Raw genomic sequence first — 26,258 nt, 5'->3', positions numbered from 1 at the left:
AGAATGTGGGGTCTATTACCAAAAGTAGTAAAAGTGAAGAGACAATTAAAAACAACGGACCAAAATGAAAAAAACTGGGACATATAATGGAGGACGAAGGGAGTACAATACAAGTAAAGATTGTCTTATGAGCTAGATTTTCGAATCAACATTCTGTTGGTGTATTTGAATATTATTCCTTTTATAAAACAGACTCCTCCGTTTATAAAAACATAAACTTAATTATAAAGTGAGATATTTTCATTAAGTTGCTTGTGATAGAGCAACAAACACATGAATCAACATTTTTAGATCAAAATATTTGTACACACGCGTGAGATAGTCTTATAAGTAAAACGTTCATGGTCAATTCAAGATCTATACCTATTAAGTTGAGATCTAGTAAATTACAGCACTCTCTTATTTCACTAATTATTCTACTAGCATTAATTATTGATTAATATTGGTGCATATATAACACATGCATACTCTCCGTTGCATGTCCCCTCAGGAAGTCCACACACTGACACTGCACTGCCTCGCCACCAGCATCGCCAGGATTGCCACCACACCCTTCATTCTCTTACTTCTTTTTCTTTTATCTTTCTTCCTTGGATAAATCGTGTGAGGAAGTGTGTGCGTGTGTGTGAGATATATACATGTGATGGGGGTATTTATAGACTGTGGATATTGGGAGATCTGTTATGGTGTTTCTTTATTTAGCTACATTTCCTTGAAATAGGAAAAGAAGAGAAACTTAGGGCGCCCACCTCTTGGTTTTATGTGTGTAGCCTCAGTTTTCCGTTTCATGTTTCATCATCACCGCTTATAAACTTGTGTTTCATGTCACCGTTACACGTTCGTCATGTACTTTTTCAGGTCGTCCCAAGCTAGTTGAATCGTTTTCTTTTTTTTAGCAAAAAGAAAACTTTATTCTTTCATCTAGTTGATTCTCACTTTCTATCCCATACTTTATTTCCTCTCCACTTTATTCGTTAAACATCAATTTCTAAAATTTTACGGTCAAACAATAATTCTCAGTATACGTTTTGTCCAAGTTGTTAGTTAAGTTAGTGAAAAACAATTTCGGAAACTATATGTTTAAATGCTCAATCAATGGTCGACTTTATTTAATCTAGAAAAGTTGTTTTGGTTATTTCAGATTCTCAACACACGTACTTCATTTAGTTTTTTTGTTTAATGCTAGGATGCAACTATTATACATTAGTCAGTTGCAATGGAAATCAAATTTATAACTTGGGCTTGTTAGTTTTAAAGTGGGCTAATAATGACTAATTGGGCTACTATCCATAATTCATCGGGCTCGAAATAGACGAATTTTATTCATTACTAAAGAAATCAACACACATACTCCATTTAGTTTTTTGTTCGGACTAATATATTATGATTATTATTATTTATTTTATATTTAAGGGAATTTCTCCATCACACCATTTAATTACTCATTTTTTAATTTTTAAATCATATTAAAACGAAAGCGAAAAAGTCAATAAATACAAATTCCGCTAGTAAAATTCGGCGGGAGAAAAGAAAAAGATATGATAATCAAACTCCAGAAGGATCTAGGATCTCTAAGAATAAGGAAGCCCCAGAAGGATCTAGAACCCTAGTGGGTATTTTCTATATAAAATCATACTCGCTCGTGTCTTCTCATTGCCCTGCGCTCTCTTTCACATTTCTCCAATCGCAATTGATATTTCTGTCACTGCAATTTTTTAATTGTGAGTCGTGATAATGGCCGAAACCGAGACGTTTGCCTTCCAGGCCGAGATCAATCAGCTTTTAAGCCTCATCATCAACACTTTCTACAGCAATAAGGAGATCTTTCTGCGTGAATTGATCAGCAACTCCTCCGACGTAAGCCTCTGTCTTTTTTTGTTATTTTCTGCGTCGCCGTTCATATATGTGGATTTGTTTTCGTTTGCTGGTTCTTACGTAAATTATGTGGATTGTTATCCGATTTGCGTCCTCTTCCCTATCCACGGGAAGTTAGACCAAAAGATTAGATTTACTTGATGTCGAGCATGGAGTTGTTGATAGATTTAGCAATTTTATCATTTTTAGTTGGTAAATTCGTATGCTGTATGTATCTACAATCATGAAACTGTGGGAATTTTCTGAGCATTTTATAATAGTTGCAGTTAATCTCTGTTACAGTGTTAATAGTGCTTCGTCGAATTTGATTGTTCCTGATTTTTTTATTGGTAGTTATTTTCGTTGCCTTGATAATTGATTAGTATTATGTCATAGATAAGAGGTTCCAGGGCATTTGTACATGATTGTTCTAGCATCACATTACGCTTATGATCTCATGTGACTGTTTTGTGTGTGTATGCATTCAGGCACTTGACAAGATCCGTTTCGAAAGCTTGACTGACAAAAGCAAGCTAGATGGTCAGCCAGAGCTGTTCATCCATATCATTCCTGACAAGACCAATAACACACTTTCTATCATAGATAGTGGTATTGGTATGACGAAGGCCGGTTAGTAATTTGTTCTTGGTTCCCATTGTATTTTGGTCGCTGTTTAGTTTTATACCGATGGTTATGGACCTCACTTTGTTACCTGTTCATTTCGATTTTCAGATTTGGTCAACAATCTTGGTACAATTGCTAGGTCGGGAACTAAGGAATTCATGGAGGCCCTTGCTGCTGGTGCTGATGTGAGCATGATAGGGCAATTTGGTGTTGGTTTCTACTCTGCTTACTTGGTAGCAGACAAGGTGATTGTGACAACAAAGCACAATGATGACGAGCAGTACGTCTGGGAGTCGCAAGCTGGTGGTTCATTCACCGTCACCAGAGACACTTCTGGTGAGGTCCTTGGCAGAGGCACCAAGATCACTCTCCACCTCAAGGAGGACCAGCTCGAGTACCTTGAGGAGCGCAGGCTCAAGGATTTAATTAAGAAGCACTCTGAATTCATCAGCTATCCCATCTCCCTTTGGGTTGAGAAGACTACTGAGAAGGAAATCTCTGATGATGATGAGGAGGAGGACAAGAAGGATGAGGAAGGCAAGGTAGAAGAAGTTGATGAAGACAAGGAGAAAGCTGATAAGAAAAAGAAGAAGATCAAGGAGGTCTCTCACGAGTGGGACTTGGTGAACAAGCAGAAGCCCATCTGGATGAGGAAGCCTGAGGAGATCACTAAGGAAGAGTATGCCGCCTTCTATAAAAGTCTTACCAATGACTGGGAGGAGCACTTGGCTGTCAAACACTTTTCGGTTGAGGGGCAGCTCGAGTTCAAGGCTATTCTGTTTGTTCCTAAGAGAGCTCCTTTTGACCTCTTTGACAACAAGAAGAAGCCCAACAACATCAAGCTGTATGTCCGTCGTGTGTTCATTATGGACAATTGTGAGGAATTGATTCCTGAATACCTAAGCTTTGTGAAAGGTATTGTGGACTCGGAGGATCTTCCTCTCAATATCTCCCGTGAGATGTTGCAGCAGAACAAAATCTTGAAGGTGATCCGCAAGAACTTGGTGAAGAAGTGTATTGAGCTATTTTTTGAGATAGCTGAGAACAAGGAGGACTACAACAAGTTCTACGAGGCTTTCTCGAAGAACCTCAAGCTTGGTATCCACGAGGACTCCCAGAACAAGGGAAAGATTGCTGAACTGCTTAGGTACCACTCCACCAAGAGTGGCGATGAGATGACCAGTTTGAAGGACTACGTCACAAGGATGAAGGAAGGCCAGAATGACATCTACTACATCACTGGTGAGAGCAAGAAGGCTGTTGAGAATTCGCCATTCCTTGAGAAGTTGAAGAAGAAGGGATATGAGGTTCTTTACATGGTGGATGCCATTGATGAGTATGCTGTCGGTCAGCTGAAAGAATTTGAAGGCAAGAAGCTAGTGTCTGCCACCAAGGAAGGATTGAAGCTTGATGAGAGTGAGGATGAAAAGAAAAAGAAGGAAGAGCTGAAAGAGAAGTTTGAGGGTCTCTGCAAGGTGATCAAAGATGTCCTTGGCGACAAGGTTGAAAAGGTTATTGTCTCCGATCGTGTTGTGGATTCTCCTTGCTGTTTGGTGACAGGGGAGTACGGTTGGACTGCTAACATGGAAAGGATTATGAAGGCACAAGCTCTGAGGGACTCGAGCATGGCTGGGTACATGTCAAGCAAGAAGACTATGGAGATAAATCCTGAGAACCCAATCATGGAGGAGCTGAGAAAGAGGGCTGATGCTGACAAGAACGACAAGTCTGTGAAAGACTTGGTTATGTTGCTGTTTGAGACTGCTCTCCTCACCTCTGGTTTCAGTCTGGATGAGCCCAACACCTTTGGCAACAGAATACACAGGATGTTGAAGCTGGGACTGAGCATTGATGATGATGATGCTGGTGAAGCCGATGTTGATATGCCTTCCCTGGAGGAAGCTGAGGCTGATGCCGATGGCAGCAAGATGGAGGAAGTAGACTAAATCCGCTACTCTAGTTTTGGTTGTCTTTTGCATTTCCTTTCTCTACTACCTATTTTAACTGAACAAAACTTACATGCTACTGATGGAATTTGTAGTATGTATTTAATTAGTCTTTTGAAAGTTTGTCTACTTGCAGTTGTTGATTCATCATTTTGCAAATCTAATTGCATAATACTAATATTTGTAGCCAAGTAATTTTCGACTGGTCTGCCTATGTTATTGGGCCAAGTTGATGCACGGTTCTTGGTCCAAAACTATTAATTTTGCGCGTCTAATAACATCAATGACGAGCACCCTTTATAGTGGGTTCTTCACGTTTAAAAATCTTTAAAATCCAGGCAGAAAAATAGATTGGAGGGAGCTATGTCTATTGAAATTAATTCAAAAACATATATTTAGGTGCTGTGGATTGTTGGGAGCAGAGGCGGACACACGTGTAATGAGGGGAGGGCTTAAGCCCTCACCCAAAATTTCATTTTCTTAGTTTTTCTACTTCTAAAATTTCTAGAATTTTTAAAAATGATCTTTAGTCCTTACTAAATTATTGCACCAGACAACTAAATGATCTGAATTAGAAATGTAAAAATGGCTGAATTGAATCAAGAAAACAAAACATACAGAGATAAAATGGAGCAAAAATGGTTGTATGTGGTTGAGGAAGACGATGGCCCGCTTTTTTAAAACACAAACGTGTAGTATTAATAGTTTAATAATATTTTAATGCTTATGTGTGAATAGTGAGAACATTGACCACCTTGAAATGAGGTGTTGTTCATTTATTGGTTCATATTATAAACTGTTTTAGTACTTTTTAAATGTTAAAATCTTTTTGCTTAAAACAAGACGTTTCTTTATTTTATATGCGCCGTGTATTATTTTGTATTTAGGGAGTTGGACACAAAATTTTAATAAATGATAGGTTCTCCACCTTTTCTTTCCTTTTTAATGGACACAAGAGAGATTATATATTTCTATATTTATATTTCCTTTATTTCTTGTTCAGTTTGTCCATTAAAATTGATTACTTTCTATATTTGGAAATAAATCTTTCTATTTTTCTCTTCTTCCTAATTAAAATATTCAACTACCTTTTTCCCTCTACTTGTTCCACCTAATAATACTTCCCAAAATCTCATATCCTCAAGAATGTGGACATCTTGAATGCGACGAATGGAGTACTTTTTTATCTCTTAAATACATAGATTTTGGGAGCATTACAGGTTTAACTGTCAAACTGAACTAATTTTGTTCGATCAACCAAAATAGCTAAAAGAGACTTTTTTAAGCACAAAACGAGTAGTATAGTAGAGCCCCTACCAACAAAATTTTCTGCGTCCGCCCCTGTACGTGGATAACTTCTTTAAATATAAGCATGTGCTACACTAAGGCTATATGTGTGTAACCACTTATGAAGAGTGTTTTGAGCAATAAAGAGAGAGAGATATGCATCTTTATCACAAGTCATAGAGTATTCATTATTTGGCAGACATGCAGTGCTGTTGCCAAACATTTAACACACACACTTTCTGTACAAACTAGTAGTAATTGTTTTGACATGTGTAACTGTGATTTGTTAAAAACAATACTCCGTATTTGGCTTTAGCCAAAAATAGCTAAAAGAGACTTTTTTAAGCACAAAACGAGTAGTATAGTAGAGCCCCTACCAACAAAATTTTCTGCGTCCGCCCCTGTACGTGGATAACTTCTTTAAATATAAGCATGTGCTACACTAAGGCTATATGTGTGTAACCACTTATGAAGAGTGTTTTGAGCAATAAAGAGAGAGAGATATGCATCTTTATCACAAGTCATAGAGTATTCATTATTTGGCAGACATGCAGTGCTGTTGCCAAACATTTAACACACACACTTTCTGTACAAACTAGTAGTAATTGTTTTGACATGTGTAACTGTGATTTGTTAAAAACAATACTCCGTATTTGGCTTTAGCCAAAAATAGCTAAAAGAGACTTTTTTAAGCACAAAACGAGTAGTATAGTAGAGCCCCTACCAACAAAATTTTCTGCGTCCGCCCCTGTACGTGGATAACTTCTTTAAATATAAGCATGTGCTACACTAAGGCTATATGTGTGTAACCACTTATGAAGAGTGTTTTGAGCAATAAAGAGAGAGAGATATGCATCTTTATCACAAGTCATAGAGTATTCATTATTTGGCAGACATGCAGTGCTGTTGCCAAACATTTAACACACACACTTTCTGTACAAACTAGTAGTAATTGTTTTGACATGTGTAACTGTGATTTGTTAAAAACAATACTCCGTATTTGGCTTTAGCCAAAAATAGCTAAAAGAGACTTTTTTAAGCACAAAACGAGTAGTATAGTAGAGCCCCTACCAACAAATTTTTCTGCTTCCGCCCCTGTACGTGGATAACTTCTTTAAATATAAGCATTGCTACACTAAGGCTATATGTGTGTAACCACTTATGAAGAGTGTTTTGAGCAATAAAGAGAGAGAGATATGCATCTTTATCACAAGTCATAGAGTATTCATTATTTGGCAGACATGCAGTGCTGTTGCCAAACATTTAACACACACACTTTCTGTACAAACTAGTAGTAATTGTTTTGACATGTGTAACTGTGATTTGTTAAAAACAATACTCCGTATTTGGCTTTAGCCAAAAATAGCTAAAAGAGACTTTTTTAAGCACAAAACGAGTAGTATAGTAGAGCCCCTACCAACAAAATTTTCTGCGTCCGCCCCTGTACGTGGATAACTTCTTTAAATATAAGCATGTGCTACACTAAGGCTATATGTGTGTAACCACTTATGAAGAGTGTTTTGAGCAATAAAGAGAGAGAGATATGCATCTTTATCACAAGTCATAGAGTATTCATTATTTGGCAGACATGCAGTGCTGTTGCCAAACATTTAACACACACACTTTCTGTACAAACTAGTAGTAATTGTTTTGACATGTGTAACTGTGATTTGTTAAAAACAATACTCCGTATTTGGCTTTAGCCAAAAATAGCTAAAAGAGACTTTTTTAAGCACAAAACGAGTAGTATAGTAGAGCCCCTACCAACAAAATTTTCTGCGTCCGCCCCTGTACGTGGATAACTTCTTTAAATATAAGCATGTGCTACACTAAGGCTATATGTGTGTAACCACTTATGAAGAGTGTTTTGAGCAATAAAGAGAGAGAGATATGCATCTTTATCACAAGTCATAGAGTATTCATTATTTGGCAGACATGCAGTGCTGTTGCCAAACATTTAACACACACACTTTCTGTACAAACTAGTAGTAATTGTTTTGACATGTGTAACTGTGATTTGTTAAAAACAATACTCCGTATTTGGCTTTAGCCAAAAATAGCTAAAAGAGACTTTTTTAAGCACAAAACGAGTAGTATAGTAGAGCCCCTACCAACAAAATTTTCTGCGTCCGCCCCTGTACGTGGATAACTTCTTTAAATATAAGCATGTGCTACACTAAGGCTATATGTGTGTAACCACTTATGAAGAGTGTTTTGAGCAATAAAGAGAGAGAGATATGCATCTTTATCACAAGTCATAGAGTATTCATTATTTGGCAGACATGCAGTGCTGTTGCCAAACATTTAACACACACACTTTCTGTACAAACTAGTAGTAATTGTTTTGACATGTGTAACTGTGATTTGTTAAAAACAATACTCCGTATTTGGCTTTAGCCAAAAATAGCTAAAAGAGACTTTTTTAAGCACAAAACGAGTAGTATAGTAGAGCCCCTACCAACAAAATTTTCTGCGTCCGCCCCTGTACGTGGATAACTTCTTTAAATATAAGCATGTGCTACACTAAGGCTATATGTGTGTAACCACTTATGAAGAGTGTTTTGAGCAATAAAGAGAGAGAGATATGCATCTTTATCACAAGTCATAGAGTATTCATTATTTGGCAGACATGCAGTGCTGTTGCCAAACATTTAACACACACACTTTCTGTACAAACTAGTAGTAATTGTTTTGACATGTGTAACTGTGATTTGTTAAAAACAATACTCCGTATTTGGCTTTAGCCAAAAATAGCTAAAAGAGACTTTTTTAAGCACAAAACGAGTAGTATAGTAGAGCCCCTACCAACAAATTTTTCTGCTTCCGCCCCTGTACGTGGATAACTTCTTTAAATATAAGCATGTGCTACACTAAGGCTATATGTGTGTAACCACTTATGAAGAGTGTTTTGAGCAATAAAGAGAGAGAGATATGCATCTTTATCACAAGTCATAGAGTATTCATTATTTGGCAGACATGCAGTGCTGTTGCCAAACATTTAACACACACACTTTCTGTACAAACTAGTAGTAATTGTTTTGACATGTGTAACTGTGATTTGTTAAAAACAATACTCCGTATTTGGCTTTAGCCAAAAATAGCTAAAAGAGACTTTTTTAAGCACAAAACGAGTAGTATAGTAGAGCCCCTACCAACAAAATTTTCTGCGTCCGCCCCTGTACGTGGATAACTTCTTTAAATATAAGCATGTGCTACACTAAGGCTATATGTGTGTAACCACTTATGAAGAGTGTTTTGAGCAATAAAGAGAGAGAGATATGCATCTTTATCACAAGTCATAGAGTATTCATTATTTGGCAGACATGCAGTGCTGTTGCCAAACATTTAACACACACACTTTCTGTACAAACTAGTAGTAATTGTTTTGACATGTGTAACTGTGATTTGTTAAAAACAATACTCCGTATTTGGCTTTAGCCAAAAATAGCTAAAAGAGACTTTTTTAAGCACAAAACGAGTAGTATAGTAGAGCCCCTACCAACAAAATTTTCTGCGTCCGCCCCTGTACGTGGATAACTTCTTTAAATATAAGCATGTGCTACACTAAGGCTATATGTGTGTAACCACTTATGAAGAGTGTTTTGAGCAATAAAGAGAGAGAGATATGCATCTTTATCACAAGTCATAGAGTATTCATTATTTGGCAGACATGCAGTGCTGTTGCCAAACATTTAACACACACACTTTCTGTACAAACTAGTAGTAATTGTTTTGACATGTGTAACTGTGATTTGTTAAAAACAATACTCCGTATTTGGCTTTAGCCAAAAATAGCTAAAAGAGACTTTTTTAAGCACAAAACGAGTAGTATAGTAGAGCCCTTACCAACAAATTTTTCTGCTTCCGCCCCTGTACGTGGATAACTTCTTTAAATATAAGCATGTGCTACACTAAGGCTATATGTGTGTAACCACTTATGAAGAGTGTTTTGAGCAATAAAGAGAGAGAGATATGCATCTTTATCACAAGTCATAGAGTATTCATTATTTGGCAGACATGCAGTGCTGTTGCCAAACATTTAACACACACACTTTCTGTACAAACTAGTAGTAATTGTTTTGACATGTGTAACTGTGATTTGTTAAAAACAATACTCCGTATTTGGCTTTAGCCAAAAATAGCTAAAAGAGACTTTTTTAAGCACAAAACGAGTAGTATAGTAGAGCCCCTACCAACAAAATTTTCTGCGTCCGCCCCTGTACGTGGATAACTTCTTTAAATATAAGCATGTGCTACACTAAGGCTATATGTGTGTAACCACTTATGAAGAGTGTTTTGAGCAATAAAGAGAGAGAGATATGCATCTTTATCACAAGTCATAGAGTATTCATTATTTGGCAGACATGCAGTGCTGTTGCCAAACATTTAACACACACACTTTCTATACAAACTAGTAGTAATTGTTTTGACATGTGTAACTGTGATTTGTTAAAAACAATACTCCGTATTTGGCTTTAGCCAAAAATAGCTAAAAGAGACTTTTTTAAGCACAAAACGAGTAGTATAGTAGAGCCCCTACCAACAAAATTTTCTGCGTCCGCCCCTGTACGTGGATAACTTCTTTAAATATAAGCATGTGCTACACTAAGGCTATATGTGTGTAACCACTTATGAAGAGTGTTTTGAGCAATAAAGAGAGAGAGATATGCATCTTTATCACAAGTCATAGAGTATTCATTATTTGGCAGACATGCAGTGCTGTTGCCAAACATTTAACACACACACTTTCTGTACAAACTAGTAGTAATTGTTTTGACATGTGTAACTGTGATTTGTTAAAAACAATACTCCGTATTTGGCTTTAGCCAAAAATAGCTAAAAGAGACTTTTTTAAGCACAAAACGAGTAGTATAGTAGTGCCCCTACCAACAAATTTTTCTGCTTCCGCCCCTGTACGTGGATAACTTCTTTAAATATAAGCATGTGCTACACTAAGGCTATATGTGTGTAACCACTTATGAAGAGTGTTTTGAGCAATAAAGAGAGAGAGATATGCATCTTTATCACAAGTCATAGAGTATTCATTATTTGGCAGACATGCAGTGCTGTTGCCAAACATTTAACACACACACTTTCTGTACAAACTAGTAGTAATTGTTTTGACATGTGTAACTGTGATTTGTTAAAAACAATACTCCGTATTTGGCTTTAGCCAAAAATAGCTAAAAGAGACTTTTTTAAGCACAAAACGAGTAGTATAGTAGAGCCCCTACCAACAAAATTTTCTGCTTCCGCCCCTGTACGTGGATAACTTCTTTAAATATAAGCATGTGCTACACTAAGGCTATATGTGTGTAACCACTTATGAAGAGTGTTTTGAGCAATAAAGAGAGAGAGATATGCATCTTTATCACAAGTCATAGAGTATTCATTATTTGGCAGACATGCAGTGCTGTTGCCAAACATTTAACACACACACTTTCTGTACAAACTAGTAGTAATTGTTTTGACATGTGTAACTGTGATTTGTTAAAAACAATACTCCGTATTTGGCTTTAGCCAAAAATAGCTAAAAGAGACTTTTTTAAGCACAAAACGAGTAGTATAGTAGAGCCCCTACCAACAAAATTTTCTGCGTCCGCCCCTGTACGTGGATAACTTCTTTAAATATAAGCATGTGCTACACTAAGGCTATATGTGTGTAACCACTTATGAAGAGTGTTTTGAGCAATAAAGAGAGAGAGATATGCATCTTTATCACAAGTCATAGAGTATTCATTATTTGGCAGACATGCAGTGCTGTTGCCAAACATTTAACACACACACTTTCTGTACAAACTAGTAGTAATTGTTTTGACATGTGTAACTGTGATTTGTTAAAAACAATACTCCGTATTTGGCTTTAGCCAAAAATAGCTAAAAGAGACTTTTTTAAGCACAAAACGAGTAGTATAGTAGAGCCCCTACCAACAAATTTTTCTGCTTCCGCCCCTGTACGTGGATAACTTCTTTAAATATAAGCATGTGCTACACTAAGGCTATATGTGTGTAACCACTTATGAAGAGTGTTTTGAGCAATAAAGAGAGAGAGATATGCATCTTTATCACAAGTCATAGAGTATTCATTATTTGGCAGACATGCAGTGCTGTTGCCAAACATTTAACACACACACTTTCTGTACAAACTAGTAGTAATTGTTTTGACATGTGTAACTGTGATTTGTTAAAACAATACTCCGTATTTGGCTTTAGCCAAAAATAGCTAAAAGAGACTTTTTTAAGCACAAAACGAGTAGTATAGTAGAGCCCCTACCAACAAAATTTTCTGCGTCCGCCCCTGTACGTGGATAACTTCTTTAAATATAAGCATGTGCTACACTAAGGCTATATGTGTGTAACCACTTATGAAGAGTGTTTTGAGCAATAAAGAGAGAGAGATATGCATCTTTATCACAAGTCATAGAGTATTCATTATTTGGCAGACATGCAGTGCTGTTGCCAAACATTTAACACACACACTTTCTATACAAACTAGTAGTAATTGTTTTGACATGTGTAACTGTGATTTGTTAAAAACAATACTCCGTATTTGGCTTTAGCCAAAAATAGCTAAAAGAGACTTTTTTAAGCACAAAACGAGTAGTATAGTAGAGCCCCTACCAACAAAATTTTCTGCGTCCGCCCCTGTACGTGGATAACTTCTTTAAATATAAGCATGTGCTACACTAAGGCTATATGTGTGTAACCACTTATGAAGAGTGTTTTGAGCAATAAAGAGAGAGAGATATGCATCTTTATCACAAGTCATAGAGTATTCATTATTTGGCAGACATGCAGTGCTGTTGCCAAACATTTAACACACACACTTTCTGTACAAACTAGTAGTAATTGTTTTGACATGTGTAACTGTGATTTGTTAAAAACAATACTCCGTATTTGGCTTTAGCCAAAAATAGCTAAAAGAGACTTTTTTAAGCACAAAACGAGTAGTATAGTAGAGCCCCTACCAACAAATTTTTCTGCTTCCGCCCCTGTACGTGGATAACTTCTTTAAATATAAGCATGTGCTACACTAAGGCTATATGTGTGTAACCACTTATGAAGAGTGTTTTGAGCAATAAAGAGAGAGAGATATGCATCTTTATCACAAGTCATAGAGTATTCATTATTTGGCAGACATGCAGTGCTGTTGCCAAACATTTAACACACACACTTTCTGTACAAACTAGTAGTAATTGTTTTGACATGTGTAACTGTGATTTGTTAAAAACAATACTCCGTATTTGGCTTTAGCCAAAAATAGCTAAAAGAGACTTTTTTAAGCACAAAACGAGTAGTATAGTAGAGCCCCTACCAACAAAATTTTCTGCGTCCGCCCCTGTACGTGGATAACTTCTTTAAATATAAGCATGTGCTACACTAAGGCTATATGTGTGTAACCACTTATGAAGAGTGTTTTGAGCAATAAAGAGAGAGAGATATGCATCTTTATCACAAGTCATAGAGTATTCATTATTTGGCAGACATGCAGTGCTGTTGCCAAACATTTAACACACACACTTTCTGTACAAACTAGTAGTAATTGTTTTGACATGTGTAACTGTGATTTGTTAAAAACAATACTCCGTATTTGGCTTTAGCCAAAAATAGCTAAAAGAGACTTTTTTAAGCACAAAACGAGTAGTATAGTAGAGCCCCTACCAACAAATTTTTCTGCTTCCGCCCCTGTACGTGGATAACTTCTTTAAATATAAGCATGTGCTACACTAAGGCTATATGTGTGTAACCACTTATGAAGAGTGTTTTGAGCAATAAAGAGAGAGAGATATGCATCTTTATCACAAGTCATAGAGTATTCATTATTTGGCAGACATGCAGTGCTGTTGCCAAACATTTAACACACACACTTTCTGTACAAACTAGTAGTAATTGTTTTGACATGTGTAACTGTGATTTGTTAAAAACAATACTCCGTATTTGGCTTTAGCCAAAAATAGCTAAAAGAGACTTTTTTAAGCACAAAACGAGTAGTATAGTAGAGCCCCTACCAACAAAATTTTCTGCTTCCGCCCCTGTACGTGGATAACTTCTTTAAATATAAGCATGTGCTACACTAAGGCTATATGTGTGTAACCACTTATGAAGAGTGTTTTGAGCAATAAAGAGAGAGAGATATGCATCTTTATCACAAGTCATAGAGTATTCATTATTTGGCAGACATGCAGTGCTGTTGCCAAACATTTAACACACACACTTTCTATACAAACTAGTAGTAATTGTTTTGACATGTGTAACTGTGATTTGTTAAAAACAATACTCCGTATTTGGCTTTAGCCAAAAATAGCTAAAAGAGACTTTTTTAAGCACAAAACGAGTAGTATAGTAGAGCCCCTACCAACAAAATTTTCTGCGTCCGCCCCTGGTTGGGAGGGACTTTAATAGATTTGCATAAATTAACTACTCTAATAGATTCATTTGGGGTTAAAGCCCCCTTGTTTGATACATATGTGTCCGCCATTATTGAGGGTCCGAGCTAGACTGCAATGCACTTTTTATTTTATTTTATTTTATTAAATTTGAATATTTATCTTAATAGCATTTTAATAGAAAAATAATTATTGATAATATTTATTCTAAATTTATATATTCTCTCCGTCCCATAATAATTGTCACTCTTTTCCATTTTGGTCCATCTCACAATAATTATCACATTTCATTTTTACCAGATAAGTAAGTCTCACGTTCCACAAATTCACTTTATTCACATTTTATTATAAAACAAATATAAAAAAGTAGGTCTCATATTACACTAATTTGTTTTTCTAAATTTTTTTTAAACTTTGTCTACTATAAGAGGGACCATTACTAGAGGGAGTAGAAAGAAATTAATTCCATCCAGTCCGCCTATCCATAACTAAAATCCACAGATGAAAATTAAAACTCAGGAGTCTAGATTCGATCCACACTACTCAAATTAATTAGGTGGCTCTCACCCAACTCGGATTTCCCTCTTCCCCCGTCTCTATCAGATTTGCGATGAAGCGGCAGGCATATTGAAATCCAGGGGTTCGACCGAATTCCACCGTTTTCTCTCTGTGTCGCCGTCTGTTTGTTAAAATGTCTCTCTGACTTCACGTGCTTTTATTTTGGTGTATCTTTTTCCGGCTTGGTTGGGTATCGAGTTTTGCTGTCGGATTGATTACTGGTCTGTTAATTTTGCCATGGAATTAGTTTCAATTTGAAACTGGTATTTTAACTCAGTTTTTAATACTGTAGCTTATTCATTCACAAGTTACAACTATGACTTTTCATTTTCTTAACCGGTGAGATAAATCTAAGGTAAGTTTTTGTTTCATGAATGGAGAACGCTTCTTATTAAGATTTTCCGCCCCTCACTTGTAGCTTGAAGTGATCATACGGTTAATTGATCTTACGTTTTATGAATTGTCATCTTTTCAGGAAAATCTGAATGTAATTACTGAGTTTTATTTTCAACACCACTTTTTTGTTAATTTTTCTGGAGCAACAGTAGAAGCTTTAGCCTTAACGAACATTGATTTGTTCACATCCTTTGCATTAATCAATGGTAGGGATGAGAAGTAGCTTCATGACTAGAGTGTAACTTCTCAATCGTAAGGGTAAAGCACCAATATAAGGATTTTTTTACCTTAGCACCATTGATTGTTATGCTTTTCTACTAAGTTGTTGTTTTGTTTGAATGGGGACTCAATCATGGAAACATATTTCTTTGAATTGTCTCAATTATTCTCATGCACATTTATGTCATACACTTTGCTTTTAGCTAATTGGATGCTCTTAACTTCTCCAAACAAATACTAAGTATCTTTTATACAGCTTTATTTGTTAAAGCTAATGGAGTTTTTAACATAATTACAATATTACTTGATCAGAAAAGCATGGATCGTTGGAGTGGCATCTTGAAAATCCGGTTGCATCCGGATAGCACTATTTTCTACCGAATTGCAGCATCCCTTGCCCTTTCCCCTTCTTCGAAAAAGCTTGCAGTATGTGTTTTGGTTACAGTCTTGCATATCTGAAAAAAGCAACCCAAAAAGAAAAATAGTTGTGAACAGTTACCTTAAAGTTTTTAAATGATTTACGTGAGATAGGTACCTTCTGGAAATGCAATATTCTTTAGTGGAGATCGGGTGGAAGGAACGGAAAATCCAGTGATCGAGAGATTATCTGATCCTCAGAAGATTGCTGAAATTTTAGTTTCAAAATTTGGTGGATCCATTAATGCCTTCGTTGTGGAGGCTGCCATTTTTAATGGACCTTTTGCTGTTTATAAGGATTTCATCCCCTCTGTAAATGAGTACGGAGAGCCAAAATCGTATGATGCAACTGGATTCCCAGCTTCTACATCACTGGTCTTGCTCTTGTCTACGTTTCTTGCAGAGGTAATGAACGTATCTTAATTTATGATCTACGTGTGCGGGTTGTATTGTATGTTTTGATCCTGTCATTTTAAAGAGAAATTTAAAACATCTGTCTGCTTGAGCTGAGACTTCTTCTTGGGAAAATACATTATGCTGCTCGCTAAGTGATAACCTAAGTATGACATTGGCCACTGCATTGCAGGCAAAAAATGTCGTTTCGGGAAAACAAAAAGAGCCATACCTAACTGAAGCTTCTTCGTCATCCCCATGCAAACCACATACAGCGCTTCTTGGGTTCAGCAAGGGCGGTACAGTGCTTAATCAGCTCATAACTGAGTTTGCCTTCTTCTCAGAATCTCAATCTGCTGTCAAAGAAGACAACTGGATTGTACCCACATCAAAGGAGCGCCTCTTCAACAGCATATCCGAAATTCATTATGTGGATGTCGGCTTGAACTCTGAAGGAGCGTATCTCACCAATAAAGATGTGATTGACAGGATATCGGAAGGTCTCGCTCAGAAGCAGCTGGGCATCAGGTTTCTGTTCCATGGAACTCCAAGACAGTGGTGTGATGAAAGGCGGATTTGGATCCGTAAAGAGAAGGACGCCCTTGTTCGACTTGTGAAGCTTGCTGCGAGACGAAATGCTGGTAAATTGCATCTTCGTGAGAGACTATACTTTCCAAGTAAACTCCCTGATATGCAGATGCATTTTGAAATTATTGATGCCTTGGATGTTAGTTAAGCTCAAGAGAGTAGTTGGAAGTTTTTAAAGGATTTGATACCTTTGTTTATCGTTATTCATCTGATGATAGATTCTATGTGCATGTCCTGGGAAAAACCTGAGCATGATGATATGCATTGTATATGCAGAAATAAGCATGCCATCTCGGATTAGAATCCAGTCATTTTTGGCTGTTTATGCGTAAGAGTACTTATTTAGGGAATGATTGAATCGAGATAGAAATCCGCATCACTGATTGAAAAATTTGTAAATGGAGAATACGGAAAGGATGAAATGAAGGTGAGATGTGTTATGTTTGTGCATTTATAGAGTTGAAAATTTGATTTTAAAAAAAAAATTGCAGCCTGCCCACCCGCAAAACACACCGTTCCAGCTTGGAGCTCCGCAACACTGGCTGCATCAAGTGCTGGACCGCATAGCCATGCACGGTCTCTCACCTCTCGAGTGGCCCCCTCTGTGTCCGGAGCCGGATTGCTACCCCCAAAATAGGGTTGCACCGGGTACCGAGCCCGTTTCCTACCAATTGCAAATGCCCTTATATATATGGATGTCAGTGCACACGGAGGGTTTTTTAAATATATAGGGATGCCCTTCGTTAATAATTTTTATAATGTAACTAATTAACAAAAAAAAAATTCAATTTTTTATACTCTTCTCCGTCCCATTCTATTTGGATCATTTTTTATCCGGCACGAAATTTTATGTAATGTTGTTTTTGAATTAAATGGAAAGGAAGAAAAAAGTAAAAAGAGTAATGTTTCTATTTTTAGAAATGTATTCTTCTGTCTTATAATAGATGTCACATTTTCTTTTTTAGTTTATCCCACAAAAAATATCACATTTTCTTTTATGGAAAAAGCTCTCTCTCACATTAAATATACTATTTTCTCTCTCCACCTAACACACAAAGCAATATTTCCTAAAAGTTCATGTCATTCCCCAAGTATGTCATCTATTATGGGGCGGATGAAGTATCATTTAAAGTTGGACATTCCAAAAAGGAGTTGCTTATAGTCAGACAGATCGTGTATTAAATATACATATATGTTAGATTTTTATGAATTTAATAAATAGATTAGAAAATTCAAATTCACGGTAAAAAGTTTTAATTTCTAAAAGATACTTTAAATTTCTCAAAATAGTTATGCTTTATTTTATTTATACAAATCTTAATTATTTTTTAATTTAAGCATATATCTCAAAATTAGCATAAATATATATTTTACATTATATAAATATGAATAATTTTCATCATTATGTATTAGATTGATTATATGTTAATTTTATCGATGGCAGCTACATTAGCACATGAGCTAATCTGAAACCTGAACCTTTAAGATTAGGTATGATATTTATAATCTAATAAAAATTACAATCCGATTAGCTCAAACCTAATTGATATGAGATTCTAGTAGGATTGATTCGAAATCTGCTGGAATGACTTAATTGACATCCCTACTCATATATATGTTGATTCATTAAAGTGGTCACATTGATATTTATACTTTTCTTTTATGAATTTTCTAATTAAAATTATAGTATGTTTTTGAATTTGAATATGTAGTTCTATTTTATTTTTTCCTTCTTACATAGAGGAGTGAAATTTTGTGGTGAAAAAAAAATTTAATTTAGGTTATTTGATAGGCAAATGAATAAGGAGTATAAATTTAAGGGTCAGTTATTATGTACTCATCACAAAATTTACTTTAAACTAAATCCATATTTTTATAGGTAAGTAAATACTTTAAATACCATGTTATCCACTCATCCACATTTATTTCTAAGTTAGACCGATATTTTTTTATAGATAAATAAATATAAATTTAAATATATGCACTCCCAAATCCAGACCTTGGCTCAGGTGTCGCACTATTCTTGGTCAAGTATCGTGTTCGACAATTAACGGAGGAGAGAGCCAACTGCCAACTGCCTCTCATCTTCGACAAACTAACTGAACCATCCCAGCATTTCTGGAGCTAGAGGCCACTGATTTCAACAATCCATGGCCTCTAACAACCATTTCTTGCTTATGTTTGCTGTAGCTTTGTTGTCGTTTCTTCCAAGAACTTCTCTTTCCATCCCGTTTGTCGTTTTTCATGGTGATTTTTCGTCTGCTGTGATAGATTAACTTCTGCGTTTCGTATTAGTTATATTTGCTGTTTTTGGTTTGATTTAGTTTGCTGTTGGCAATATTTGATCAATGAGTTTTCCGATCGATTTGTGTTGGAGTTACAGATTAGCATATTTTATGAGCTTCTGTGCCTCTGGTGCATCATCGTTTTGTTTCTTTAGTGTTGGAATATTTGTTTTAGTGTCTCTGTTTTAACTACCACTGGGAGAGTTGAAGGCCGATTTGTTGTTTTTCAGTTGCTTTGACTTCTATATGGAAAGGATAAAGATTACTCTTTTATGGAGTTTTCACTTTTTATTCATTGGGCGTTTTCTTGGAAGCATTTCTAGAAACTTTGATGTAAACAGAGGTCAAAGCTGAGGTTGTTTAGTAAGATTTTGACTGTAACAAGGGAATGGGGTTATGGTTGCTAATGAGGAGAATTATGATAGTCTGAAGCAGTATTGAAACTTGATTTCCGAGGGTGTTTTTGTGTGTGTGAGGACATGCTTTCTCTTTCTGGAAATAGCATGTTTCCGGTTCTTGTAACTAGAATCTGAACCATTTACTTTCTGCATTTTCAGTAGTTGAATTATGAATCCTCATTGTAATATATGGCTTTGCTGTTTGGCTTAATGTTGCAGGAATCTCGGACAATTGTAATAACAAAGGGATTTCACAGTTCACCACTCTTCTCAGCGATTGGTCTGGTGCACAGGGACACTGCATGTATGTTATTGCTGTTTCGATTGTCTAATTATACACTACTCATTTCTGCCATGGTTGAAGCATTGTACATTTTAAGACCTAGCATTATATCAAACTTGTTATGATTCTTGGGAATAAGATTTTGAATGTAGCAAGGGAATAAGATTCTTGGTGACTATCACCAGAAAGTTGAGTTTGCTAGTTGAGGACAAAGGAGTTTAGAACAAGTCGTGGCAGTAGACATTGCTTCATATCTTTAACAGAAGAGTTATTGACTCTGCAATGTCAAACCATCCTTGTTAATTTCGAGGCAAATGGAACTAATTATTTCTTGTTATCTTCTTCTTGCCTTTCTTTTAGTGAAATAGGAAATGGTGCATTGGATTCATGGACTATGCCTTTCTTTGAACAGGTATTATTATTTCGTCATGAAATGACCAGATAATCACCTCTCTTATGAACTGAAACACCGCAAATGATGCATTCTGATTTTGTGATGTAGACAGCCTTGGCCTGTGAGAAGGTACAGTAACTTTGTCCGAGCAGTTACTCCATTGACAAGGAATTCTTTCTCAGATAGAATGCGTTCAACTTACAGGTCAAGAGCATGAGTGAGCTCAGTGGAGGATACAACATTGTCGGGCTCTCACAGGTGACATCAGATTGTCAATTTGCGACTTCTGAGCATTATTCTCTTTTTCAGTCATGAAACCTCCCTGTTGATTAATGTCATCTTTAAACGGTTTCCATCCTCATGTGAATCTCGATCTTATACTTTTCAGGGTAATTTGGTCGGGAGAGGCGTCATTGAGCTCTGTGACGGAGCACCCCCTGTAAGTTATCACTGGATTTGTTTTGAAAGATTATTTTGTGTACATATATTTAGGATTATTTCCTGCAGTCTACATTTTTGAAATCTTCCTTTCGACATTTTAGTAGTATGTGTCTAAAATTATTATATATACAAATTATTCAAATAGAAGAGACTTAAAATTATTATATATATAAATTATTCAAATAGAAGAGACTTAATATTGCAGAGTATACAAGTATATGTATCTGAAATCCTTTCACATATACTAATCAGACTTTAAATTGCTGTTGTGACTGCTTCGATGCTCTATTCTCGACTAACAACCAGCAGCTTTATTTGCATATTCTGTTGTCAATAAGAACGGAAGTGTTCTTGTGCAAGTTCTAACTGTAATCTGCAAGCTGCACTTATATAGAAATTCTTCATATTTGTCACCTTGGCAACAGGTCAGAAATTTTGTATCTCTGGCAGGTCCACATGCTGGAATAGCTGCCATTCCTCTCTGTCAAGTAAGTTTTCCTTTTAGACTCGTTGAATCTTCTTAGACATCATGCTATTCAATGTCTTGTGATCACTAAAAAAATAACTGCTTTAATACTTCATTACGGGTTTTAACGAAGTTCCTCTGGAAAGATCTGAACAATTCAGATGGTAGATGGGCCAATTCTCTGTTTTATATACCAATTGTTTCTCATGGACTACAAATTGTTTAAGATAATGTATTGTGCTTGATTTTGCAGTCAGCTTGGTTTTGCATTCTAGTGGACTTTTTGATCGAGTTGGCAGTTTACAGCAACTACGTTCAGGTTCACTATTCTCCACACATTGGTTGATTCATATACTTAGTAGATTCTGCTGCTCACATTCACACAAATAAAGGAAATTATGCTTTGCTTTCTGGGCCAACTTTAATTATACGTATATTCCTTCCGATTATAACTCATTCGTAGTGATTAGCCACCAACATGTTGATCAATCTCTAACCACGCTTCATTTCATTTTCTTGGCTGAAGTACTCAATTCAATCACACACACTTCACCCTTCTGAATGTCTATCTTTATGTGGTTGCAGGAACATCTAGCGCCTACAAACTACATCAAGATTCCGACAGTGAGTCGATTTGATCTTGTTTTGCAATTATAGTTCTGCAGTTATTCTTCTTCTATCTCGATACGCCCTCACTCCCATCATTTTTATCTATCTTATATTGAAGCTTTCTTTCACATTCAGTTAGTGTATAAGTTGCCATTCATTGTCGAATTTATTTGATTGGATCGGGCACACTTCTTTCTCATGATCAGGATTTAGATTCCTATAAAAACGGATGCAAATTTCTCCCTGTGCTTAACAACGAGTTTCACAAGAATTCCACATACAAGAAGCGGTTTTCTAGCTTGGAGAACTTGGTGCTAATCAAGGTGAAGTGGAACATAGTGCTTAATTTTTTTTTTCTTTTATAATTTTTGTAGCATTGCTCAAGATTTTGTTTCTTTACTTTCATTCAGTTTGAGAACGACATTGTTTTAGTGCCGAAAGAGACCTCTTGGTTTGGGTATTTCCCGGATGGCTCCTGGGACCCCATTTTGCCAGCACAAGAGGTGTTATGATTTATGTCAAATATTTCATCTTTTTCATAGTTTTCATATTGATTGTTACATATTGTAAGGTCATTAGCTATGATTCCTTACATTTATATCCAAAAACCAATCTTGCAGACTACCCTGTACACTGAAGATTGGATTGGCTTGAAGACCTTGGATGAGGCTGGGAAAGTGAAATTTGTCAACGTATCGGGGTCCCATCTAGAAGTTTCCTATGGCGAAATGAAGGACTACATACTCCCATACTTGCTCGAAAACAGCACTGCACAACCAAGACTGTCTAAATCATCCCATGCCTCGGCCTGGTCTCCTCATGAAGGAAAGAAGCTCAAGCTGTATGCTTCTGATTGAAGAGACTAAATTTTGTAGACCTATTTCAGATCAGTCGAGATCTTCTCTACCACGACGATACTGTGATTTTAGTTGTACTAACATGAACCAGATAATGTATCCATTCTCAGTCCTAAATAAAGATCTGCCTTGTGTTCAGATTCTAACATTCTTGTCTGGATTTGTTATGAAACCATATACAAATGGCCATCTTTGTTCTTACACCTCAGGTTCAGAAACATGTAATTTGTCCTTTGCCTAACCAGCAATCTTCAATCATCATTACACCCTCTACTTAGGTTGAGTAAGTGAATTTGCTAGTGATTTGTTGTCCAAACACATTCATCATAAATAATGCTTTCAAAACTAAGAGAGGGAGAGAGATTGTAAAAACGCAAGCAAGGCTGATTATATGAGATGAAGTGTTGTGCTTATACATAGGGAAAGATAAGCCAAGAAGTGAGCTCAACTCAAAGTTACAAGACAAAATAAAACCCTGGTAAACAAACATAGGACGACCATACCCTCTGTGACTCTACACTTACCAAATCTGGCAACTCTTCTTAGGCAATTGTACTCATACATAGATCCCTCTCACTTAGACGGACCACCATCAACCACTCGAAAAAAAACCCTTCTTTATTCCCTAACTCTCACTCCCCATCAATAAACATGTATGTCCACTCCCATACTCCTTGACACTTTCTGCCCTGTCTGGCAACGAACCCACAGGTACGACAGCCTCGATATAGCTGCCTGACTCACAACCTGCACCCTGCAAGCAAGGTTCACTTCACTCTCGCCTGCTTCCCCTAATTCTTGGTTCTCCTCGTATCCATCAAGGTCCGACTCAGTAATCAACACCAATGAGTTGTCGTCAAATTCTTCCACATCCGATCTCTCAGGTAAGCTCAAGCTAGTTATTGGAGAATTAACCACACATTTCTCAATCCCAGATTTGTTCAGCCTATGGTAATAGTCTTCAACAGCCTGTGATTTGACAAGGAAAAGAGAAATGCTACATTAATTCCATGTGATTGCTATTTTAGATATTTTCAATGCCTTGTAGAATCAAGCACACCTGCCGCTGGGAGGAGGCCAACAAGACCCTTGGCCTGATAGATCTCACATACTCATATGCAGCTCCAGGTGTCATGTGCTTGTGTTTAACCTGTTATTATTGAAAGATAAATTTCAAAAGAAAGTAAAATCTTTGAAACAAAACTGGATTTTGCAATTATGTGAAGATTCTCAGGTTAGGTTGTATACAAGGTAACAGAGAACTATTGTAGTGCTTCGTCCTCGGCCAGCCTTACAGTGAACATATGTAGTTTTGCCACAGAGTGCATTGCCTGTAACGGATGCATGAGTATATGTGAGAAAGCAGTGAAAGCTAGTTGAAAGTAAGACCATATAATTACACTGTGAAAACTGTGTTATGTGACAAATGAATCTAACTACAACTTACCATGGATAAATTCTACAGCTTGGCATATATCTCCAAGTGATGGAGCAAAAAGGTAATCTCTTGTAGGAATTAACAAGTGTTCAATGCCATGATCCTTCAAACAGTAGACGAAACACATTAATCAACATAAACAAAAACCTGATGAGAAAACAAACCTACTAGCATCACATAAACATTTTATTTATTGCTCCAAATATAAATGCCTAAAGAAGATAAAACTTCCCAGTTTTATTTAAAATCAACTCAATGACGTCAAATTATACATATTCGCTTGTCTTTTAAAGCCTCTACAGCATGTCAGCCAAACTAGATGAAATAGTTAAATCCTTAACAAGTTGACATGAGGTGAAAATATATGACGTTTGTGATGAGATATAGTATGAAAAATTAGATAAAAATATTACATTATCATATAACAAAGGAAATATCTCATAAATGTCGGATAGGAGACATTAAAGTTTTTTAAAGGGTTGAATGTAAAATGGTTAAGTGAGAGTAAAACAAACTTACGTGATATAGTGAACTCGGAACTAAAGTCTCATATGATTCATTTAAAGTAACAACCCCACCCACGCCTAGAGCTCTCAAGCGCGGCACATCAGTTGGAAATGGAACAGCTCCTAGCAAAATATACTGGAATAACAGAAAAATAATAAAGACTTGACAAAAAAACGAACAGATAAGCAAATAAAAGATACTCCTACTTTATAAAAAACTACGATGTAGAAAATTCAAATGTTTTGTTTCATGTATCAGGAGCCTACATAATTTTATGCTGCTGGTTAAAATTTTTTCGTAAATTTACAAAATTCCAACAACACTCGTAAAAAGAATCATCTAAAACAACCGGAAAATGCAGAAAAGTTTCCAGAATCATAAATCTAGACCAGTGATGACAACAAGAAGGAATAACTAAACGACACAAAAGAGAGATATCTAAATACAAATAAAGACTCTACAACCGTCTATAACCTGATTTTTCCATGAGGAAAGTACCTAAACACTCCACCAGATTGAATCATATCCCCTTACAAGAAAATCATGTCCTCTAAATGGGCTGACCCTGAGGCTTATGTAAGCATACCAAGTGCATTCTCTCTATTAATTTCCAGGCAGGGTTTTATTTTTTCTATGAAAAATGAGTCTTAATTAAAGAACAACACAAATACTAATACTCATACTTCAAAGAGGAATACTAATACTAATACTCATACTACAAATCAATGACAAATAGATACATAGAAGTAGAGCCATAAAGCTAGAAGATATACACAGAAGTGGAATCAAGGGGTGGTTAAAATATACCTCATCAACCCTATCCCACCACCTGAACTCGGACTGAATCTTATTCCTGAGAACATTATACAACAATGTGGGATAGAAAAGAGCACGAGCCCCAGCCCCCACCAACAGCCTTTTCGGATCCCAAATAACCAAAGCCCCTTCACAAACTTGCTGCTCACCGCACTCAGAATCCCCCTCTTTCAATTCCTCAATATACATCTCCTTTGCAGTTACAAGCCCGATTCAACCACACCCAAAAGTAAAATGGAAAACAAACGCTCTGCACAATACTAATCGAATACAATAGGCCCAGAAATTTACATTAAAAATTCAGCCTTTTCACCGAATGATCAAAACCACAAGAAATTATTTAGAAGAAAAACCCACCACCCTATCACCTCGAATATCAACAACAGCAAAACCTCCTATGTCCCTTAATTGTACACCAATTTAGATAATCCCGAGGAATAGAATGCAAATCGGGATCAAGAATGAGTGATGGATCCGCGAATTTCTGACGTTAGTAAATGCTGGTAGAAAATGAAAATTACGACACAAAGAATTTACGTGGTTCGATTTACTGAGGTAAATCTACGTCCACGGGAAGAAGGGAGGGCAAGATTGTATTGCTTGATCTGGGATTACAGCTTACAACACAGACTTGCTATATGGTATTTTATCTCTAGAGAGCTTAACCCTTTTCTATCTGATCTAAGTTCTATTTATACATTGAACTAAGGTCGTGGTTTGCAGCCCCACTAACAAGATCGTGGGTGAGCAATAACTGCTCAATAACTGCTTCGTACCACTAAATAGATCGTGGGTATAGCGGAGGTCGTGGAGGCCTTTCATGAGTCCACTAACTCCTAGTTCGGTCGAATGCTGAGACCGAACTGCTGAACTTTACCGATCAGCTCTTGCCGATCTGAGAGGAGAGCTTGACTGGTCGGCTTTTACCGAGCTGTAGGCTGAGTCCGAACTCTTTGGTCGTGCCGAACTCTTTGGTGCCGAACAGATACTCTTTCTTGGGCTCTGGGCTGATGGGCCGTCACTATTATTGGGCTTGCCATTAGGGTTTAGTTCGTACCCCATCACTACCCCCCCCCCGAAAAGCGAAGTGAATCA

The 26,258-nt window shown here is 36.6% G+C and overlaps 4 protein-coding genes across 8 annotated transcripts; 3 read left to right on the top strand and 1 right to left on the bottom strand.

The window, feature by feature from the left end:
• The first annotated feature begins 1,637 nt into the window (after nt 1-1,637).
• On the top strand, nt 1,638-4,571 carry LOC121799534 (heat shock protein 90-2). The gene is made up of 3 exons (XM_042198935.1): nt 1,638-1,857; nt 2,343-2,484; nt 2,587-4,571. The coding sequence occupies exons 1-3, from the start codon at nt 1,735-1,737 to the stop codon at nt 4,422-4,424; spliced, it is 2,103 nt and encodes a 700-aa protein (XP_042054869.1). The 5' UTR covers nt 1,638-1,734; the 3' UTR covers nt 4,425-4,571.
• A 9,995-nt stretch (nt 4,572-14,566) lies between these two features.
• LOC121799533 lies at nt 14,567-17,119 on the top strand. Of its 5 annotated transcripts, XM_042198933.1 has the most exons (5): nt 14,567-14,877; nt 14,949-15,011; nt 15,584-15,697; nt 15,803-16,093; nt 16,275-17,119. In XM_042198933.1, exons 3-5 carry the CDS (start codon nt 15,590-15,592, stop codon nt 16,815-16,817), a joined length of 942 nt encoding a protein of 313 aa, XP_042054867.1. In that variant the 5' UTR covers nt 14,567-14,877; nt 14,949-15,011; nt 15,584-15,589; the 3' UTR covers nt 16,818-17,119. The 5 variants fall into 5 exon arrangements, with proteins under 5 accessions (XP_042054867.1, XP_042054866.1, XP_042054868.1 ...); XM_042198932.1 differs by lacking the exon at nt 14,949-15,011 and having other exon boundaries at nt 14,567-14,738; XM_042198934.1 differs by lacking the exon at nt 14,949-15,011 and having other exon boundaries at nt 14,567-14,791.
• Nucleotides 17,120-18,663: 1,544 nt separating this feature from the next.
• Nucleotides 18,664-22,548, top strand: LOC121799531 (palmitoyl-protein thioesterase 1-like). Its single transcript, XM_042198927.1, has 12 exons — nt 18,664-18,916; nt 19,572-19,656; nt 19,996-20,047; nt 20,138-20,158; nt 20,234-20,287; nt 20,418-20,468; nt 20,896-20,958; nt 21,190-21,255; nt 21,522-21,560; nt 21,752-21,868; nt 21,956-22,048; nt 22,166-22,548. The coding sequence occupies exons 1-12, from the start codon at nt 18,820-18,822 to the stop codon at nt 22,400-22,402; spliced, it is 975 nt and encodes a 324-aa protein (XP_042054861.1). The 5' UTR covers nt 18,664-18,819; the 3' UTR covers nt 22,403-22,548.
• A 217-nt stretch (nt 22,549-22,765) lies between these two features.
• LOC121799532 (phosphatidylglycerophosphate phosphatase PTPMT2-like) lies at nt 22,766-25,608 on the bottom strand. The gene is made up of 6 exons (XM_042198928.1): nt 25,155-25,608; nt 24,360-24,482; nt 23,850-23,943; nt 23,651-23,733; nt 23,463-23,552; nt 22,766-23,371 (listed from the first exon to the last, which is right to left on the bottom strand). Exons 1-6 carry the CDS (start codon nt 25,350-25,352, stop codon nt 23,045-23,047), a joined length of 915 nt encoding a protein of 304 aa, XP_042054862.1. The 5' UTR covers nt 25,353-25,608; the 3' UTR covers nt 22,766-23,044.
• Nucleotides 25,609-26,258: the final 650 nt, after the last annotated feature.

This window comes from Salvia splendens, chromosome 4, assembly GCF_004379255.2.
Source record: "Salvia splendens isolate huo1 chromosome 4, SspV2, whole genome shotgun sequence".
Classification (NCBI taxonomy): Eukaryota; Viridiplantae; Streptophyta; class Magnoliopsida; order Lamiales; family Lamiaceae; genus Salvia; species Salvia splendens.
This window is presented reverse-complemented; position numbering and strand designations above follow the sequence as displayed.

Bases quoted from the DNA above. Each gene is read 5' to 3' on its own strand.
- LOC121799532 (XM_042198928.1), bottom strand. From the start codon at position 25,352: ATGTATATTGAGGAATTGAAAGAGGGGGATTCTGAGTGCGGTGAGCAG. The intron at 24,483-25,154 runs GTATATTTTAAC...CTGTTATTCCAG, and splicing joins GGTGGGATAGGGTTGATGAG to TATATTTTGCTAGGAGCTGT. The intron at 23,734-23,849 runs GTAAGTTGTAGT...CATCCGTTACAG, and splicing joins AGCTGTAGAATTTATCCATG to GCAATGCACTCTGTGGCAAA.
- LOC121799531 (XM_042198927.1), top strand. From the start codon at position 18,820: ATGGCCTCTAACAACCATTTCTTGCTTATGTTTGCTGTAGCTTTGTTG. The intron at 20,159-20,233 runs GTACAGTAACTT...TTCAACTTACAG, and splicing joins CAGCCTTGGCCTGTGAGAAG to GTCAAGAGCATGAGTGAGCT. The intron at 21,256-21,521 runs GTTCACTATTCT...ATGTGGTTGCAG, and splicing joins TTTACAGCAACTACGTTCAG to GAACATCTAGCGCCTACAAA.
- LOC121799534 (XM_042198935.1), top strand. From the start codon at position 1,735: ATGGCCGAAACCGAGACGTTTGCCTTCCAGGCCGAGATCAATCAGCTT. The intron at 1,858-2,342 runs GTAAGCCTCTGT...GTATGCATTCAG, and splicing joins TGATCAGCAACTCCTCCGAC to GCACTTGACAAGATCCGTTT. The intron at 2,485-2,586 runs GTTAGTAATTTG...TTCGATTTTCAG, and splicing joins TATTGGTATGACGAAGGCCG to ATTTGGTCAACAATCTTGGT.
- LOC121799533 (XM_042198932.1), top strand. From the start codon at position 15,590: ATGGATCGTTGGAGTGGCATCTTGAAAATCCGGTTGCATCCGGATAGC. The intron at 15,698-15,802 runs GTATGTGTTTTG...TACGTGAGATAG, and splicing joins CTTCTTCGAAAAAGCTTGCA to GTACCTTCTGGAAATGCAAT. The intron at 16,094-16,274 runs GTAATGAACGTA...ACTGCATTGCAG, and splicing joins TGTCTACGTTTCTTGCAGAG to GCAAAAAATGTCGTTTCGGG.